Source organism: Tursiops truncatus, chromosome 3 (genome assembly GCF_011762595.2).
Source record: "Tursiops truncatus isolate mTurTru1 chromosome 3, mTurTru1.mat.Y, whole genome shotgun sequence".
In the NCBI taxonomy this organism is placed as follows: Eukaryota; Metazoa; Chordata; class Mammalia; order Artiodactyla; family Delphinidae; genus Tursiops; species Tursiops truncatus.
Window position 1 is genome coordinate 155,839,081 of NC_047036.1, and position 19,634 is coordinate 155,858,714.

At 46.3% G+C, this 19,634-nt stretch overlaps 1 protein-coding gene across 1 annotated transcript; it reads left to right on the plus strand.

Annotated features, from left to right (window-relative positions):
* The first annotated feature begins 18,571 nt into the window (after positions 1-18,571).
* Positions 18,572-19,007, plus strand: H3-4 (H3.4 histone, cluster member). Its single transcript, XM_004330512.2, has one exon. It carries the CDS (start codon positions 18,597-18,599, stop codon positions 19,005-19,007), a length of 411 nt encoding a protein of 136 aa, XP_004330560.1. The 5' UTR covers positions 18,572-18,596.
* Positions 19,008-19,634: the final 627 nt, after the last annotated feature.

The following is a 19,634-nucleotide window of genomic DNA, read 5'->3' on the forward strand; positions in this document are numbered from 1 at the left end:
ATAAACAAAAACGTGGTCTATCCATAGAGTGGAATACTGTTCAGCCCTAAAAAAGGAATGGCACATCCAACACGGATGAGCCTCAAAAAACACTGTGCTAACTTAAAGAAGCCAGACACAAAACGTCCCATATTGCGTGACCCCATTTATAGGAAACATCCGTAACAGGCAAATCCACAGAGACAGAAAGTAGATAGTGGTTGCCAGTGGCTGGGGGGTAGAGGGGGGACTACAGAGTGTTCACTTTTGGGGTGATGAAAATGTTTCAGAGCTAGAAAGAGGTGATTGTGAATGTACTAAATGCCACTGAATTGCTCACTTTAGAATGGTTTATGCTTATGTGAATTTCACCTTGATTTAAAAAGAAATGTGAAACTAATACATGGATATGCACTAAAAAGAAGAGGAGACTGGGTGTCTCCATCGATTCTATCCAGTAGGTGGAGTGTGGGATGGACAGGGGCTGGCCTGGCTGCACGGTAGCATCCCTTAGGGACCATGTGGGAAGAGGGGCATGGTGTCCCTTTGGGTGGCCACAGCGTTTCCGACTGCCTGCCTCGATGGAACTTCAAGCCCTTTCTCCAGCCCACTGCCACATGTCACACATTCCCTTCACCAGAATTATCTTGGTCATTCTCCCCATGTCCCTATGAAAGATGAAGAAAGGAGGTGGGAGATCCCAGAGGAAGAATGCAGCCTGGGAAGCCTCAGAAACATCCATGCCCACTGCAGATAAAGTGTCCTTAGTTTCTGGAATTCTCAGCTTAGCCTGGCCCAAGTCAAAGAGCCCACCGCACCTCTCTCCTGGGCGTGGCCTGCACCCAGCCCCTGCTGCACATCTAGTCTCTCCTCCCTACTGTATCAGCTCCCATATGTTCACCAACATATTCAAGAATCTCCCAAGTGAAAAAGCAAATGGACTCCTCCCCACTCTCCGAGTTTCTGTGCTCCCCCAGACCCTGGATTAGAATTTGGAGAACTGGGTCACCCAGCTCCCAGTGCCGTCGGATCTGGGCTGAACTGAGCTCTTCTCCCCCTATGTCACCCTGTTACATGGCTGCCCCAGCCCTGGTCATCAGGATCTGCCTAGTGCCCCCCCACTCCCCTACCCCCAGCCAGGGTTTTGTTTCCATGCATTGCTCACAAAACTTCATGAAGGCTTTGATTTTCTCCAATGCATGCCCAGCAAAAGCTCTAAAACTTCATCCTTTTCTCTGCCCATTCCCCTCCCTCCCACCTCCTGGTCAGCTCAGTTCTACTGCCTCCTGCACAGGTCTCTGGGGACACCAGGTCCTGGCGCTTCTCACCTCCCTCTCAACTTTGGACCCAGCAGCCCCTCCTGTGAGCACTGCCCTTGGGCCTCCAGGCCACCTCTGTCTCCCGCTGCCTTGTCTTCAGCTCACTCCCAGTCACCTGCAGCGCTCTTTGGGTCATGTCCTTCCTGTTCTCTCCTACAGGATGGCAGATCAACCCCAAATGTCCTAGAGGGCCTGTAGGTCAGCAGTTTGAGCTGGACCCCCAAGAAAGCTGGTAGTGAACATGCTGAAGGCTGGCTCATAGGCATTTGGGGCTAGCTGGGGGGGTCAGTTGGTCGATCAGTCATGGGTCATTGTGGGGGGAGGGTCCCTGGGAAGGTGCTGGTCTGGTAGCCTCTCTCGCATATCTGAACACTTTGGTTCTTCTCACCATCTCTCCCCATGGCTAATTCAAGCTTCCTTACACAGTCCCAAGAAGACAAAAAGTGCTCAGGACCCCTGAGGCTTGGCCTGCACGCTGCGCTCAGGCCCCCAACTGGGATTCGGCGAATCACAAGGCCCACTGGACCCCATGTGTGGACCAGTAGCCTCCACTCTCAATGCTAGGAGTGGCAATTGGCCATGTTGCCATCCACCACGGGTTCTGTGGTTTGACCAGAGCCTTCCTCTTCCTCACAGTCTCATCCAGGTCATGGATGAGATGGGCTTCAGTGACGCCCAAACATCATCGATGGCAGATGTCTTCCCAGAGTGCCAGGCTTAATGCTCCTGCTGGGGATTTCCACCCACTCGTTACGGCTGGACTGCACGCTGAGCCTGACACCCGCCCCACACTACCACCTCCCCATCATTCTCCAGTTAGGTAGATGGTCCTGCCATTCTCCAGCGACTCAGGTAAACTAAATACACTAACAGATCTGCCTTTCATTCGTTCTTTTCCATGGTTGCTCACATGGAGACCAATAGCAAGTTGGTAAACATCAGGAAGACAGATCTGTCTATGTCAGCTGCTACCACCCTAGTCCTGGATCCCACCTGTAGTGGGCTGAAGGTTGTTTCCCCCCCTCCCCCCCAAAAAAATAGATATGTCCACATCCTAAGGCCTGGAGCTGGCAACTGTGACCTTATTTGGAAAAAGTCTTTGCAGGTGTAATTAAATCAAGGCTCTTGAGATGAGAAGGTCATCCTGGATTAGGATGGGCCCTAAATTCAATGACAACTATTCTTACAAGAGACAGAAGAGGAAAAGACACAGAGATACAAGGAGATGGCCATATGACTACAGAGGAAGAGATTGGGGTGAAGTGGCCACAAGCCAAGGGGCACCTGGAGTGCCAGGAGCTGGAAGAAGCAGGAAGGATCCTCCCCTTTCTGCCTCTTCCAGAGGGAGCACAGCCCTGCCCACACCTTGACCTCTGGCCTGCAGAACTGGGAGGAAAAATATTTCTGTTGTTTTAGCACCCCTTCCCCACCTCAGCTTGTGGTAGTTTGTTACAGCAGCCACAGGAAACTTGTACACCATCATTTCTTACCTGAACTACTTCAGTTGCCTCTGTACTAATCTCCTGCTACCAACACTACAGCATAAGTGAGATTCTCAAAAATTCAGTTTCCCTCCTTGGGAATAACATCTACCAAAAGTCACTCAAGGGAATCCGCCACATCAACAGGTAGGGAAAAAAGAAGAAGGAGGAGAAAAATCATGTAATCATCTCCATCGATGCAGAAAAAGCATAGAAAAAGTATTGACAGATAACAATATAGTTAATGGTGAAAGACTAGATGCTTTCCCTCTAAGATCAGGAACAAGGAAAGGATGTCCGCCTAACCACTCATTCAGTGTAGTGTTGGAAGTTCTAGCTGGTGCAATAAGCCAGAAAGAAAAGAAAGAGAAAAAGAGAGAGAGGAGGGAGGAAGGAAGGAAGAAAGAGAAAGAGAAAGGAGAGAAAAGACCAGAAGAGAAAAGAAAAGGAAAGAAAAAGAAGAAATAGAGAAGGGGGGAGGGAGGGAGGAATGGAAGGAAGATGAGGCATACAGATTGGAACAGAAAAAATGAAACTATTTGCAGATGACATGATTGTCTACACAGAAAATCCCAAGAAATCTATGAAACAACCCCCAAAACTGATAGGGGAATTCAGTAAAGTCTCAGGATGCAAGATCAACACAAAGATCAATTTCATTTCTGTATATAAACACTGAGCATGTGCAAACCAAAATTAAAAAAACATTGCCAGGGGCTTCCCTGGTGGCGCAGTGGTTGAGAGTCCGCCTGCCGATGCGGGGGACGCTGGTTCGTGCCCCGGTCTGGGAAGATCCCACATGCCACGGAGCAGCTGGGCCCGTGAGCCATGGCTGCTGAGCCTGCGCGTCCGGAGCCTGTGCTCCGCAACGGGAGAGGCCACAACAGTGAGAGGCCCGCGTACCGCAAAAAAAAAAAAAAAAAAAACACATTGCCATGTAAAATCACTCCAAAAAAAAATGAAACACAGGTATAAATCTAACAAAACATGTACAGGACTTGCTGCTGAAAATTACAAAATGATGATGAAAGAAATGAAAGATGATCTAAATAAATGACATACAGTGTTCGTGAATTGGAAGACTCAACATAGCAAAGACGCCAATAATCCACAAATTGTTGGATGGGATGGAAACACCGAGACAAAGGTAAGTAAAGGTGAGGCATCTGGTCACTAAATATTTGTGATCATTAAGTATACAAGAGGCATTAAAGATTCACGATCACTAAGTATACAATAGCTACTAAGCATTCAGAACCCCTGAGGCACTCAGTTTTCACAGATCTTAAGCAGCCGCTGCTGGGACTCTCCACAGGAGAGCCTGTCCCTGTGTGGCTGCACCTGTATGCATTGGCCCAGGACCCCTGGTGTCTCCTGGACCCTGTTCCTCATAACCTCACCATCAGCAGGGAGGCTAGGTGGCAGGGAGAACAGGACACACACATGTCCACGTATGCCCAGGATCAGGTGGTGCGGCTCTCCTCCTCACTGACACCTATGTTTGTCAGCTCACCCCATGTCTTCCCCCTTACTTCTTGTTGCCTGTTTTAAATTAATTTAATAAACCACGTAGTTTGAGCTTTCTAATGTGGCCTGTAAGCCCTTCTGCACCATAACCTGTAGTGACCTTGGAGGGTACGTCCTCTAGTACCTCCACCTGAGAGTTGTAGGAGGCTACCCCCGGGCAGGTGAGACAGACAGGTTACCTTCCACGAAACAGCTCGGTTGCTTCCTCTCACTGCTGGGTATTGGGGGGTGACATTCAAGCTGAGCTCCTGGAGGGCAGGAAAACCGTGGCTGGCCTGATTCCCAAGGACACCTGCACACTTGGAATGGAGCAGCCTAGCCAGCGCCCATACAGGTGTGCTGGACACCAACTCTGATGACGAATGAACGCTGTGTGTGATAACACTCACCACCCTCCTATTTGTAGAAATTACACTTTAAAACGTCACAGGTATGGCCTGAGAGGCCTTAATTAGAGGGGCGCAAAGCCCTTGAAGGCAGTCACTTCTAGCAGGCCCTGCAGCGGCTGCGCGGTGCCCTCCAAGTAACAGTCCCAATCTTTCAGGGCACAGCAGGAGCCGCTCTTCCATTTACCTCTGACCACGCCTCCTTCCCCGTGCCAGCTCCTCCTTCCCTCAGCTAGTCTCTGTCCCTCCAAACCCAGGCGTCCCACCATCCCCAGAGCAGCGGGTTCCCACTCTGAAGGCTTCCAAGTTTCCTCTCAAAGTCTTCACGGTCCTGGGCAACACGCCCCAAGCCAATGGTGCTCTATTTCTGCTCAGCGTGTAAACCTCTACGACACTATCTCCCCTCTACTGGGCATCACCTCCCCAACTAGATATAACTCCAGGAAGGCACTTTACTCCCAAGTTCTCAGAGCTATGCCAGGCACATAATAGGTGCTAAATGAATATATGATGAATGAAAGGAAAAAAGAAAGCCAAAGGAGTGCTTCTCCCTCTATCAGAGAAAGAATGAAATTGAGCTCCAAAAGCCACACAGCCAAAGAGCAGGGAGAAAGTGTGCCATCCCACCTCTGGGCGCCACCCGCTGCCGGGTGTCCTTTTCCACAACAGTCATTGAGCCGACTTCGGGTTTGGCTGGGAGGAAGTTACCAAGAAAAGAAAATTAGGAACCCAAGGATGAGGGTCACACTCCCGCAGGGACTTTGAAGCCGCGGCTTCTTCAGAGACCATCCCGGGAGAGAGCTGTTTTTGTTGAAACGTAAAAAGGGACGTGGACTTGATGTCTTTGGGGAGCTCGGGTCGCCATTCCCGGCCAGTTCCCGGAGGATGCGGCGCGTGAGCTGTGAGTCCTTGGGCGCAAAGTGGACGCGCCGGGCAGGGCGGCGTACAAGCCAGGTTTCTGCAGAGCCTCTCCAGCGGCGCCATTGCAACGGGGCTTGGTCTTTGGGTCCTAGGTGATGGGATGCTGCTGGCCCTGGGAGAGTAGAGCGCGAGAGGGAGATTCGGCCGACTCCGGGTGTGTGTGCGCGAGATGGGGGGCGGGGCCGGGGAGAGGATCGGTGGAGATAAAAAGGTGCGTGTGCGCACGAGTTCAGAGGTAAGGGTGCAAGGGTACAGGGATGCAAGAGTGCCGGGGATACTGGCGCGCAGAAGTGCAGAGGTACAGAGATACAGGAGTGCGGGATACTGGAGCATGGGGGTGCAGGGATGCGGCGGTACGGGGCGGAGGGCGGGGATTACCTGGGCGCGGGGATGCAGGAGTGCAGGTTACGGGGGGCGGGGATACAGGGGTGCAAGAGTATGAGGGAGGAGGGGTGGAGATACCGCGGTGCGTGAAGTGGAGGGTGCTGGGAACAGTCGCTGGCGGCTTCTGGTGCCCGCTGTGAGGAGGATGGTGGGTTTGGAGGCTATGGCTCCTGCGTGCTGTGGTCAGGACTCGCTACATAAAACAGCAAAGCCTTTGCTGCCCTTGTTTGCACTTGGGAACGTTTTCCGGTTGGTCAGTTCAAAGACCGCCTGCCTGACGGCATTGGTCACGCATCCAACCTCTTGTCCTCCGGCTGCGGCCACTGACCTGCGCCCCGAGACCCTCGCCTCTCCAATCCTTCCCCGGGCTCAGAATCTCGGACACTCTACGGATTTTGCACACTTTATGTCACCGATTTCTCGCAGGGTCTCTCATTCCCGAGACAGAAAGGCTACGGCCTATTCTCCCTTGTCTGGTGACGGTTTACTTGACGACGCTGTTCCTGTGCGCGCTGGAGTGGAGCACCCCAAGTACCCCCTCAGCACCATCAGCAAAGCCTGCTCTCCTCTCGCGCTACCCCAAGGGCATTTGTCTCCGCCTCCCCGCTGTTCGGCCCCCAATCGGTCTCTGTTCTAGACCGTGTCTTAGATTTCTGTTCGCTCTTTCCTGCTTAAAGGGATACACACACGTCCACATCTAGACGTTACTAACAGACATATGCCTAAGACCAAATACCCGTATATGTCAACGACTTTCTTCTTTAACCAAAATCCATAAAAACTCAACACATTATTGTTTACGTCTTTTAATTTTCGTATGCTTGTAACTGCATATATTAACTTTTCTTCTTTTATAAAGTAAACATAATCTAATTAACCACTATTATCGTTGTGTGATCCTCAAATTCTCAACTGTGGCCCAGGGGAGACTCTTTCAAATAAAACGGCTATTTTGTCTTTAAGGGTAGCCCCTGATATTGTTGAAAGCATCTTTGCTTTCTGACAGCAGCGAGTTATTTCAGATCCATCAAGGAATTCTGATTTGTTTTGTTTTGTGTGATATGGTGACATAAGAAATTACATATTTGGTCTTTGTCCCCTGTTCCTGGCACAGAGCTCCTAAAATACTTAGAATTTCCTGTGATGAAAACCATACAGGTGTCTTTGGTTACATTAATGTGGTGAATTTTGGAAACTCGTTGAAGATGGGGGCTGGTTGCCAGTAGAACAAAGCAAGTGATTAGAGGGTTGGAATTTTCAGTCCCCCCACCACACCCCCACCTCCAGGAGGGGAGAGGGCCTGGAGGTTGACTCAATTTCCAGTGGCCAAGGAGTTACTCAATCATGACTAGTACTGGAGCCTCCATAAAAACACGAGAGGATGAGTTCAGAGAGCTTCCAGGTTGGTAAATAGACGGAGGCTTGGGGACAGTGGTGTGCCCAGAGAAGGCATGGAAGCTCAGGGCTTCTTTCCACATGCCTTGCCCTGTGCATCTCTTCCATCTGGCTGTTCTCAGTTATATCCTTTACTAATAAACCAGTAATCTAGTAAGTAAGGTGTTTCTCTGAGTTCTGTGAGCTGCTCTTGCAAATTAATCGAACCCCCGAAGAGGGATCTTGGAACCTCTGATCTATAACCAGTCAGTCAGAAGCACAGGTGACATCCTGGACTTGCGACTGGCTTCTGAAGGGAGGGCAGTGATGAAACAAAATTATTTTGAGAGAGGACAAGAAAAATTTAACATAAAAATTTCTCTGCCCTTTGAGCCACTGTTCTCTCCCCTTTAGTGTGCGCTATGCATCTGCATTATACATTAACTAGATCCCCTTAACACAGGAATGCTTACTCGCCAAAACAAACAAACAAACAACAGCAACAAAAACAATTTCCTCCTGGTGCCAGCAAGGTAACTCTTTAGGAGGTAACATTCCTTCCTTAATCCTGTAAGGGGTCACAATGACCCACCACTTGCCTTGTTGAACTGTGTAAACTGTCAGTGTATTACTTTGATGCATAACTCTTTAATGTATAACACTTTGTCTCAAAAACGTATATAATTGTGCTTTGACCTCTAATGGGTGGCACAGTCCTCAGAGCTTTCTGAGAGACTGTCTTCTGGGTTATAATCCTCAGGTTGGTTCAAATAAAATTCTCTATTTCTTTCTTACATTGACTGTTGATTAATTAATTTTTTTTATCTGAGTCCTTAATCTGTGAGGTCTGACACTATCTCCAGGTAGATGATGTTAGAATTGAGTTAAATTTGTGGGACACTCAGTGTCCGCTGAGAACTGGAGAACTGCTTGGTGACCTTAGCAAACACAAATTGGATTTTGTTTTTTTTTTGACTTAAGACATGAATTCAACTATTTTGTTTTTGTTCTTTGCACTCAAGCCATAGATAATTTGTTTTGCTTTTCATGAAAATTAGTATTACGGTCGGAATTGAAGAGCTGGGCACACACGTGGTGTTGGCTGTAGGGGAAGGGGAGTAAATGCTGCTTCTATTTTGTCTGTGATATCTGTCTGTGTGTGGAGAGCTGGGACTCAGCCATCTTGTTTCTCTTGTTCACTGTTCTCTCTTTTAGTGGTTATGTAGGTGTTCATCCTGTGGAGATAGATTGATCTTCAGAGTCGTTGCGATCACTGGCAGTCCTCCATAATTTCCAGGCCTTTGATTGTCTCAGTGAGGACATTGTAGAAACAAAGGAGAAATATTTCTAAAAGCATGAGCTTGACGCTGCCTAGTGGTTCTGGCGACTGTTCCACACGTGAATAATAAATGATTCAAGGGAGAGAATATATTAGCATTATTTCATGGAAACCACTGCAACTTTGGCAGTTTTTCTGCCATCCATGCGGTTTTACCCAACATGAACTGACAGTGGGTTTTGGTGTCACCATTGATGATAAGAACATTCCTTTCTTCCACATAGCTCTTATTTATTTATGGCTGCGTTGGGTCCTGGTTGCTGCAAGCAGGTTTTCTCAAGTTGCAGCGAGCGGGGGCTACTCTTTGTCGTGGTGCGCGGGTTTCTTATTGCGGTGGCTTCTCTTGTTGCGGAGCACCAGCTCTAGGTGTGCGGGCTTCAGTAGTTGTGGCTCGCGGGCTCTAGAGCGCAGGCTCAGTAGTTGTGGCACACGGGCTCAGTTGCTCCGCGGCATGTGGGATCTTCCCGGACCAGGGCTCAAACCCGTGTGCCCTGCATTGGCAGGCGAATTCTTAACCACTGCGCCACCAGAGAAGTTCCTTCCACATAACTCTTATATGGTCTTTCTCTTTGGCATAGCCAGCTGGGTTACATGCATTTTTTTTTTTCCATCCAAATTACTCCATTTAGCAACACAAATTTAAGAAGGGACACCAATGTCCTTTTTCCTTCTTTTAGTTTCTGGTCATGATAGTAGGTGGGTTTGCCTTGCACTAAATCTGCTTGTGCTAGTTTGAGTTCAGCAAATGTTCCCCAATCATGTGCCCCACTCGTCACTCCCAGGGGTGAACTGCCCTGTCCCATGACCTTGGGTGCAGCCACATGTGGCTCAGAAACTGGCCACTCAATGAAATATTCTCTTTCTCATCCTAGAACCTGTAAATATTACCTTGTGTGGAAAAGATATGAGTAAATCAAGGATCTTGAGAGGAGGAGCTTATCCTGGATTATCCAAGTGGGCCCTAAATGTCTCTATAGGAGAGAAGCAGAGGGAGCACTGACACACACAAGGAGAAGATGACGATGGTGGCAGAAACTCGAGTGATTCAGCCACAAGCCAAGGGATTCCTAGAGCCACCAGGAGCTGAGAGAGGCAGGAAGACCCACACTTAGAGTTTCTGGAGGGAGCGAGGCCCTGCCGAAACCTTGATCTCAGACTTCTGGCCTCCAGAACTGGGAGAGTCAATTCCTGTGGTAAGCTCCCCATTTGTGGTAGTTTGTCAGGGTAGCCTCAGGAAGTTAGCACATCATGGGCCCTCATTGGGCGATGGCAGGTTAGAAGGGATGGTGCCCACTTCCAGAGCAAGGGCCTCTGGTGCAATGAGTTGCACTTCTATCCTACGCCCCGAGACCTGCACATCCCAGAGAGGAGCTGCTTCCTGAGCCCAGAAAGAGAACAAGTGAGTGGAAACTGCAAGCTGGAGCCAGCAGCCACGGTGCCCAGCAGCCCTGGAGCTTGCTGTTGAAAGTCACCGAGGCTGTCTTTATGCAGCACTATCACAGAAGAAATGGGGAGCAGGGAAAGTGGTCCCCGCCTCATATGGCAGGAAACTTCACAGAGGCTGGAAACCAGCGCTTCTCCTTGTGTAGTGATACCGTTGCCTGTTTTGGTATAGAGTGTTAATAGCACAAGTGGAGGTTGTTAGCTGCATTCAATAAGGTTTTACCAAAAATAAATACATAAAAAGATAAACTTAGAAAAGAGCTTGGCTCGTTTACAACTAGGGGTGAAAGAGAAAAGAGAGAATGCTGATTCCAGGTTTTATCCATCAGGATTCTCCAGAGAAACAGAACCAATGGCATGTATAAAGAGAGAGAGTCATTGTAAGGAACTGGCTCACATGATTGTGGGGCTGGCAAATCTGAAATCTGCAGGGTGGGCTGGAGACCAGGGAAGAGTTGGCATGGCAGGTCCAGTCTCAAGGAAGTCTGAGGTCATTGGGGTGGGCTAATCCTGTATGATTGGTGTCCTTATAAAAAAGGGGAAATTAGGACACAGACCCCCACAAAGGGACAACCATGTGAGGACACAGGGAGAAGAAGGAGTCTACACGCCAAGAAGAGAGGCCTCGGGGCAAACCAGCCCTGCCCACACCTTGATCTCAGGCTTCTGGCCTCCAGAACTGTGGGAATATGAATTTCTATTGTTTAAACCATCCAGTCTGTGGTACTTTGTTTTGTTAGTACTAGTAAATTAATATACCAGGACTCTGGGTAGCCGTTGGGCTGCTGGTAACAGTTTCATAAAGTTGCTTTGGTATTGCCATTTTGAAAGCACTCGTGCTTGTAAGTTCTGTGCAGTATACGCTTGAGAAGTTTTGTGGGTGATAAACACCTAGAAGACAGGATCTGTCTTTCGTTGATGAGTGTGATTAATTATGTCCCTGAAATATTAAACCAAATTCTTTCAGCTGACTGGGACGGTCTAAGAACTCAGGGAAATATTTATGCATGAAATGATACAACATCTTGGATTTTTTTTTCAAAATAATCTAAGCGAAAGGAGGGCAGATGTATAAATGAGTCAAAATTAGTCTTAGGCTGATAAATGCTGAAGTCCAGTTCATTTTACTATTTTTTCTACCTTGGCACATATTTGAAATTTCTCATTTTATTTTTTTAAAGAAAAGAACTCAGCTATTTAACACATTATTTTGGTTCTTCTTGAGTCTCAACCACAAAGACTTTGAGGTCACCCTACTTGGCCTGACCCTGATCATATGGTCATAGCCAAAGTCATGGCTATCTCTATGTTTAGCATTCGTCCTAGGAGGGTGTAATTTTATTATTGTCCTCATCTCTCCACTGAGAGTAGATGAGTTCTGCCTTGAACACATTTTGTATCCCTGTATAACCATAATGTTCACTCACTCCAACCTCCCACAGGTTTCCGGTGATGGCCATATTCATTCATACAAACAGGCAAAAATCCCCTGCCCTCAAAAAACTCAGAGAAATAGTAATACCTTCTGCTTCTTCATTAGTGTTCTCTGGCACACCCCAGTTTCAATGTGTGATGTTTTTCAAAAAGAAACATCCAGCTTTGTTATATCCCTTTTTGTCGAGCCCTCTGTGAATGTCCCTGATGAGAATGTGAACCCTACCACCTGTGGAAGAATGAGCTTCATTTTTACTGCATATCCTCGGTGATTTGAATAATGGACAACTAAATAGGTCCTAAGGGAAAATTTGGCTAAAGAAGTCTGTGGTAGGCAGACTGCAACCTCCCGCTTCCCAAGATCTCCACGTCCTAGTCCCAAGGACCTGTCAGTAAGTTCTGTCACACAGCCAACAGGGCTTTGTAGCTGTCATTAAAGTTGCAAACCTTAAGATAAAAAGATTATCCTGGATTTTCCAGTTCAATTGCAGGAGCCCTTAAAAGCAGAGAACTATCTCTGGCTGGAGGAAAGAAAGATACAGCACAGAAGTCAGAAAGACTGGAAGCTGGAGGAGGATCTGCCCTGCTCTCGGTGGAAAGGATTACCTGGAGAGCATGAGAAGGAATGTGGGCAGGTTCTAGGGGAAAAGACAGTCCAGCACTCACAGTCAGCTGGGAAATGAACCTCATCCAGACAATCCTAGTGAGCCTGGGGGCACAATTATCCCCCAGAAAGGAACATGCAGACATCCTGAATTGAGGTAATGAGACTCAACAGAGGAGTGAGGTGTGCCTGGACTTCCAAACTGCAGAACCTCAGGATAATAAATGGGTTTTGTTTGAAGTCACTACATTGGAGGTAATTTGTTATGACAGCAACAGAAAACTAATACGAAGTCTGTTTTAAAGATAACTAGGAGAGTTTGGGTTAATAGAGAGGCTCTTGAAATCTACTTTGCTTTAGAAATAAGAGCCCACTTGCGGCTGGTGAACCTGGAGGATATCTGAGTACTTTGGGATACAGAGTCACTGGGCCTTGCTCTTTCCTTCTTCAGAACAGCAGTCACATCTCACTGGTAAGCCTTCCTAGGAGCAGAAATGTACTTCCAGTGGAGACAGCACAGGTCCTTGAAAAAGTGGATGGCATGGAAGGTCCTATTTATATGGTTTACATTCAGATGAGGACTTGGATAAATTGAACATCTGATTGGATTTGAGAGAACATTTAAATGAGCATGAACAGTTCCACTCTCTAATTGGATAAAACAGCTAGGCATGTCAACCAATCAGAACACAGATACTTCAGCGGCCCTTCAAATAGCGCCCCTAGCGCCCCTGTCTGGAACTCTTGCCATCAGAATGAAGCTGGGTTACTCACAGGAAGGCAGGGACTTTTCAACATGGGGAAATCTATAAATATGACTCAGTGTTGATAGATGAAAAAAGTTCATAATCATTACTGGTAAAAAAAGAAATAACAGGGCTTCCCTGGTGGTACAAGTGGTTGAGAGTCCACCTGCCGATTCAGGGGACACGGGTTCGTGCCCCAGTCCGGGAAGATCCCACATGCCGCAGAGCGGCTAGGCCCATGGGCCATGGCCGCTGAGCCTGCGCGTCTGGAGCCTGTGCTCCGCAACGGTAGAGGCCACAACAGTGAGAGGCCCCGCGTACCAAAAAAAAAAAAGTATAAGAATAGTCTATATATAAGATCATGTGATTTGCAAATAGAGGTGGTTTTATTTCTTCCTTTTCAATCTGGATGTTTTCTTATACTTAAAATCCTAGGGACTGTATTAAACTGTTCATTTCTAATCTAGGCTAATGCTGTATTCTATCATTTTTTTCTAAGTATCTCTCTTAAAAGAAAATTCTTTAATTGGATTGAGATACAGATTATAATAAAACTTTTATATGACATATATATGTAATAAAACTTTTCATAACTAAATTGTTATTTTAAATGAGTTAGAGATTTTTAAGGCCTGAAGTATTGAAGAAATGCCAGGCCTCCAGGAAAATTACTGCTAAACTATTAAGAAATATAAAATTCTACTGATAAACAAATTCTCCCAAAATAAAGGATGAAATAAAACCTTTTTTTTTGCCTTCTGAAGAAAATATAATGTTGCTATTAAAATGAATAAAGATGACTCACCAAAGGGGAAAAAAAATTACAGACTGTAGTCACTTATAAATAAGGAAACAGAAATTATACTTTAAATATTAGCAAACTGATTCCAATGCATTAAAAAATGACAAATTGCAATTGGAAACTGCATAAATGGTGTTGGCTAGTGTGTTGGATGAGGTCATTTTACATCCCTTTGGAGATAAAGGGTGAATCCACCAGGATGGCCATAGGCGATATATAAGAAAGGAGACACATTAAAGTAGAAATCTATCAAGGAGTGTATTAGTTTTCTAGGGTTGTATAATGAATCCCACATACTGGGTGCTTAAGCAATAGAAACTTATTGTCCCACAGTTCTAGAGGCCAAAAGTTCAAAATCAAAGTGACTGCAGGGTCAGTTTGTCCCAGGGCCATAAGAAAAGTATTTGTTTCAGGCCTCTCTCCTTCATAGACAGCCGTCTTCTCCCTGTCTCTCCTCACATTGTCTTCCCTCTGTGCATGTCTAGCTGTCCAAGTTTCTCCTTTAAATAAGGACATCAGTTATATTAAATCAGGGCCCACCTTAATGACCTCATTTTACCTTACTCACATCTGTTAAAGACCCTGTCTCCAAGTACAGTCACATTCTGAGGTACTGACGGTTAGGTCTCTAACATATGAATTTGGGAGGACACAATTCAACCCATAATGGAGAAGGAATTAATAAGCAATGTAAAACTTGTTTTCTGAATCCACCTATGTTGATATGTTTCCTGCTGGAAACTGGAGTGAAAGCTGATGGGCGGCACAGCTCTTCTCCTGACAGTGGAGGGAGCTCTGAAGAGAGCCATTGGTTCTGACGCTTGCTTGGAGCTGGTGTACTTGGTGCCCTCAGACACAGTGTACTTGGCCAGCTCACTGGGCAGGAGCAGGTGCATGCTGTCTGCACCTTTCTGGAAGTGATGGTCGAGCACCTATTACTAACGCACCAGGCAGGAACGTGCTCAGAAAAGAATTCGTCTCTCTTAAAAAAGACTTCCCCCTCTTCAGACACCAATCACAACCTCAGGATGTCACCTGTGCTTCTGACTGACTGGTTATAGATCAGAGGCTTCCGTGACCCCCTCCTCAGGTTCAATTAATTGCTAGAGCAGCTGACAGAGCTCACAGGAACATTTTACTCAACTAGATTAACAGTTTATTATGAAAGAGTAAAACTCAGGGACAGCCAGATGGCAAGGCATGAGGGAAGGGGTGCAAAGTTTCCACGCCCTCTCCTAGTGCACCGCTCTCCCCAAATCTCCACATGTTCCCCAACCCTGAAGCTCTTGGAACTGTCCTTTTGGGTTTTTACGGAGGCTTCAGTACTAGGCGTGACTGATTAAACCATTGTCCACCGGCAACTGATTCAACCTCCAGCCCCTCTCCCCTCCCTGGAGGTGGGGGGAGTGGGACCCTCTAATCACATGGTTGTTGCCCTGACAACCAGCCCCCATCCTTAGGGGCTTCCCAAAATCACTCATAAAGATAACAAAAGACACCTTTATTGCTCTTATCACAGGAAATTCTAGGTGTTTTAGGAGCTCTGTGTCAGAAACAGGAACAAAGACCAAATATATACTTTTTACAATAAATCATAAGATCACACACACTTTCATTGGCCTTACTTTCAGGGACCCCACCAATTTCTCTTTGTGAAAATAGGAGAAAACTCCCCTCCTGGTTCTGGCCAAGGGAGGAGAAAAGCAACCATTGTGAAATATACTCAGAATGTTCTCCACAACAGGGGAAGACAAGCAGAGCTTTATCCCACCAGGGAAGGGCATTTCTCTCACTCCAGCCCCTCTCACCCTCCTGTCTCACCTAAAGAAGGCAAAACAGCTAAGAAACACCTGTGAAGGGCATATCCCAGGGACACAAGATCACCAAGAGATTGAGATTTAATCACAGCATTATGGCACACTCCCCCTGCTCACAGCCTACCACCACCCTAACAGGGCTCTAGTATAATAAGAGCACATCAGGTTTGAGAGAGCTGTAAGAGGCAGACTGTATCTGAGACAGAGTTCTTAGAGAGGCTCAAAGACAACAGGACAGACAAAAATAAGGACCTCAGGAGAATTTAAAGCTTCTGGTGCCTTGAGTTAAAATCAACACTAAACACAGCCCAACTCTAGTCCAGACCAGCTCCAATCCAGAATAACATAAATCCTCACACTCAAAGCCAATTAGCCATAGTTCATATTACCCAGTACATCATGTCCAGCTTTCAACCAAAAATACTAGCCATTTCAGAAGGCAAAAAAAGACATAGTCCAAATTCATAAAGAAGCATAGAACCAGACTCAGATATGACACAGGTGTTGGAATTATCTATCAGACCAGAATTTTAAAACCGTGATTAAGATGTTAAGGGCTCTAATGGATAAAGTGGACAGCATACAAGAACAGACAGACAATGTAGGTAGAGAGATGAAAATGCTAAGAAAGAATCAAAAGGAAATGTTAGAAATTGAAAACACTAACAAATGAAGACTGCCTTTGATGAGCTCATCAGTCAACTGTCTATGATCTAGGAAAGAATCAGTGAGCTTGAAGAAATGTCAATAGAAACCTCCCAAACTGACATCTAAAATGAAAAAAAAATAGTAACAATAAATAGAAAACAGAATATTCAAGGACTGTGGGATAATTACAAAAGGTGTGGCATACATGTAATTAGAATAGCAGAAGGAGAAGAGAGGAGGGATAGAAGAAATACGTGAATAATGGCTGAGAATTTTCCAAAATTAATGATGGAGACTAAACCACACATCCAGGAGGTTCAAAGAACACCAAACAGGATAAATCGCAAAAAAACTGTACCAAGGCACATCATATTCAACTACAGAAAATAAAATATGAAAATATCTTTAAAGAACCAGAGAGGGAGAAAACACTTTAACTACAGAGAAACAGGATAAGACTTCTCATCAGAAATTACGAAAGCAAAAATGTGTGGCATGAAATATGTAAAATGATGATATAAAAAAGTCACCAACCTAGAATGCTGTATCCAGCAAAGTTATTCTTCAAAAGTGAAGGAGAAGTAGACTTTCTCAGACAAACAATAATGGATGGAATTTCACCAGTAGACCTGCTTTGCAAGAAATGGTAAAAGGAGTTCTTCAAAGAGAAGGAATATGATGAAGGTCAGAAACACAGATCTACATAAAGAAAGGAAGAGTATTAGAGAAGGAATAAGTGAGGGAAAAATAAAATCCTTTATTTCTCTATTCTTAATAACTGATAACTGTTCAAATAGTAACAGCAATAATATATTGGATGATAATGACAGCAATGTTATAAGGGATGGAAGGGAGGAAATGGTAATACTCTATTATTCCTGTTTCTAAGTTACCTGCACTACCCATGAAATGAAATAGTGTCATTTGAAAGTGAACTGAGATTGGTTATAAATCTATATTTCAAACTCTAGGAAATCACTTAAAAAAGCTTAAAAAGAAGTATAATTGGTATGCTAAATTGAGGATAGGGTATGGAATCATATCACAGTACAGCCATGAAAGAGATCTGTAAATATCCTTAACGCCCATAACCACTCTCCAATGACAGCAGTTACAAGTCTTCCCCAATTAGAAGTTGTTATTTAATGCATTGATAAAAGTGTACATTTATAACTATCTGACAAATTTATATATATTTTGATAATTTGTATATATTTTGATAACTTATTTCCATATAATTGATTCTTTGCAATTTATTTTATGCATTTAAAAACGTTCTGAAGCATTTTACTTTATGCATTAAAAATATTTTTAAATATTATGAGCTTTATCAAACTACCAGAGTGGTTCATAGAACCAAAAAAAGAAAAAAAAAAAGATTAAAATTCTTGCCATCTATTAAAACTAAACAAAAGTGAAAACTCCTAAAAAAAGAAAAAGTTACAAAGGCTCATTAGGAAGGGTATTTAAGATGTGACAGAATTCTTTCTTACCATTGAGGCAGTGGGGGTTCACTACAGTGGAGATAACCTCAAGCTGAACCTCATAAAATGGATATAGACACAATGGAGACGCCATTATAAGGAACTTGGCTGGGAGAGTTTTTAAATTGGAGAATGGGTGCTTCAGAGGAACTTTCATGCTTCATGCATTCTGTGGATGCTCCAAGGTAGGTGATGATGTGAGGGAGCAGGGTGGACCCCATCCGCCCATACTGAGTGTCATCTTCTCTTGGGGTCCTTGTTATCAGGCCAAATGTGGAGTGCAAGCTTCTAGAAGTTTCTTCCCTCCTTGGCCCATAGAGGAGGAGGAGAGTGCTGAGGAAAAACAAGGGAGCTGTGCACGGAGATGCAACACCCACGATGACGCCAACCGGAACCCAGACCCGACGCCCACCCCAACCCAGACCAGCTCAGCCTGCAAGCTGACTGGCGTGCTCCACGATGCCAACCTGACTGTGGGGTCAAGCCCATGCAAAGCAAAAACAAGGGGCAGGAGCCTAAGCAGAATGCCTCACGGACCAATCAGAGCTTAGCCTGTCATCACGCTGCCTGGCACCTGGCCAATGGGAAGGCGGCAGCCTATATAAAAGCAGGCAGGCTCGGGCTTCCCTGGAGGCGCAGTGGTTGAGAGTCCGCTTGCGGATGCGGGGAACACGGGATCGTTCCCGGTCCGGGAGGATCCCACGTGCCGCGCAGTGGCTGGGCCCGTGCGCCATGGCCGGTGAGCCTGCGCGTCCGGAGCCTGTGCTCCGCAACGGGAGAGGCCACAGCAGTGAGAGGCCCACGTACCGAAAAAAAAAAAAAAAGAGGCAGTCAGGCTTGCCACTTACGCGTCAGGGAGCAACTGAGGAGGCTGTAACAGCCCCTTGGGTTCTCGGGATAGCAGAGAAATGGCACGAACAAAGCAGACGGCGCGGAAGCCCATTGGCGGCAAAGCACCTCGCAAACAACTGGCTACCAAAGTAGCTCGGAAGAGCGCGCCAGCCACGGGGGGCGTGAAGAAGCCGCACAGGTGCTGGCCGGGCACTATAGCACTGCGCGAGATTCGTCACTACTGGAAGTCCCCAGAACTTCTGATTGGTAAGTTACCCTTCCAGCGCCTGGTCCGGGAGATTGCGCAGGACTTTAAGATGGACCTGCGTTTCCAGAGCTCGGCTGTAAGGGCACTGCAGGAAGTCTGTGAGGCATACCTGGTGGGTGTTTTTGAAGACACCAACCTATGTGCCATCCATGCCAACCGTGTCACTATTATGCCCAAGGATATTCAGCTGGCACGCCATATCCACGGAAAATGTGCCTAAACTGCGCAAGCAGCCGTTGATCTCACCCCAAAAGCTATTTTAAGAGCCACTGCCTGCTCACAAAGGGCACTGTGCGCAAACCAAGTAGCGGGTGCCTTTTCTCTCCAATAAACCAGAGGCCTAGCTAGCTGTGTGTCAGCGTAGTCCCTTATTGGGTTTTGTTTTTGCTTTTTGTTTTTGTTTTGTGGTACGCGGGCCTCTCACTGTTGCGGCCTCTCCCGTTGCGGAGCACAGGCTCCGGACGCGCAGGCTTAGCGGCCATGGCTCACGGACCTAGCCGCTCCGCGGCATGTGGGATCTTCCCAGACCGGGTCACGAACCCATGTTCCCTGCATCGGCTCTCAACCACTGCGCCACCAGGGAAGCCCCTTATTGGGGTTTATTGATATGAAATCACTGGTTAGTTCCTAGTGTTTGAAGACGAAGAGATTTTCCCTTGCAAGTTAACCTTCAGAACAATAGCTGATCATTTTGTGTGCACCTGGTAACAAGTTTTCCAACCCCATAGAACAGTCTAAACTTGCTGAGAAACCCTACAACCACAGAGGTTCACCATGCTCCCAATAGTTGAGCTGTTTGGAGACAACCTGAGCATGGGTTTGAGGAAAAGAGTGTAAAGATTGCTTT

Excerpts from the sequence above, each read along its gene's own strand:
- H3-4 (XM_004330512.2), top strand. The coding sequence starts at position 18,597 with ATGGCACGAACAAAGCAGACGGCGCGGAAGCCCATTGGCGGCAAAGCA.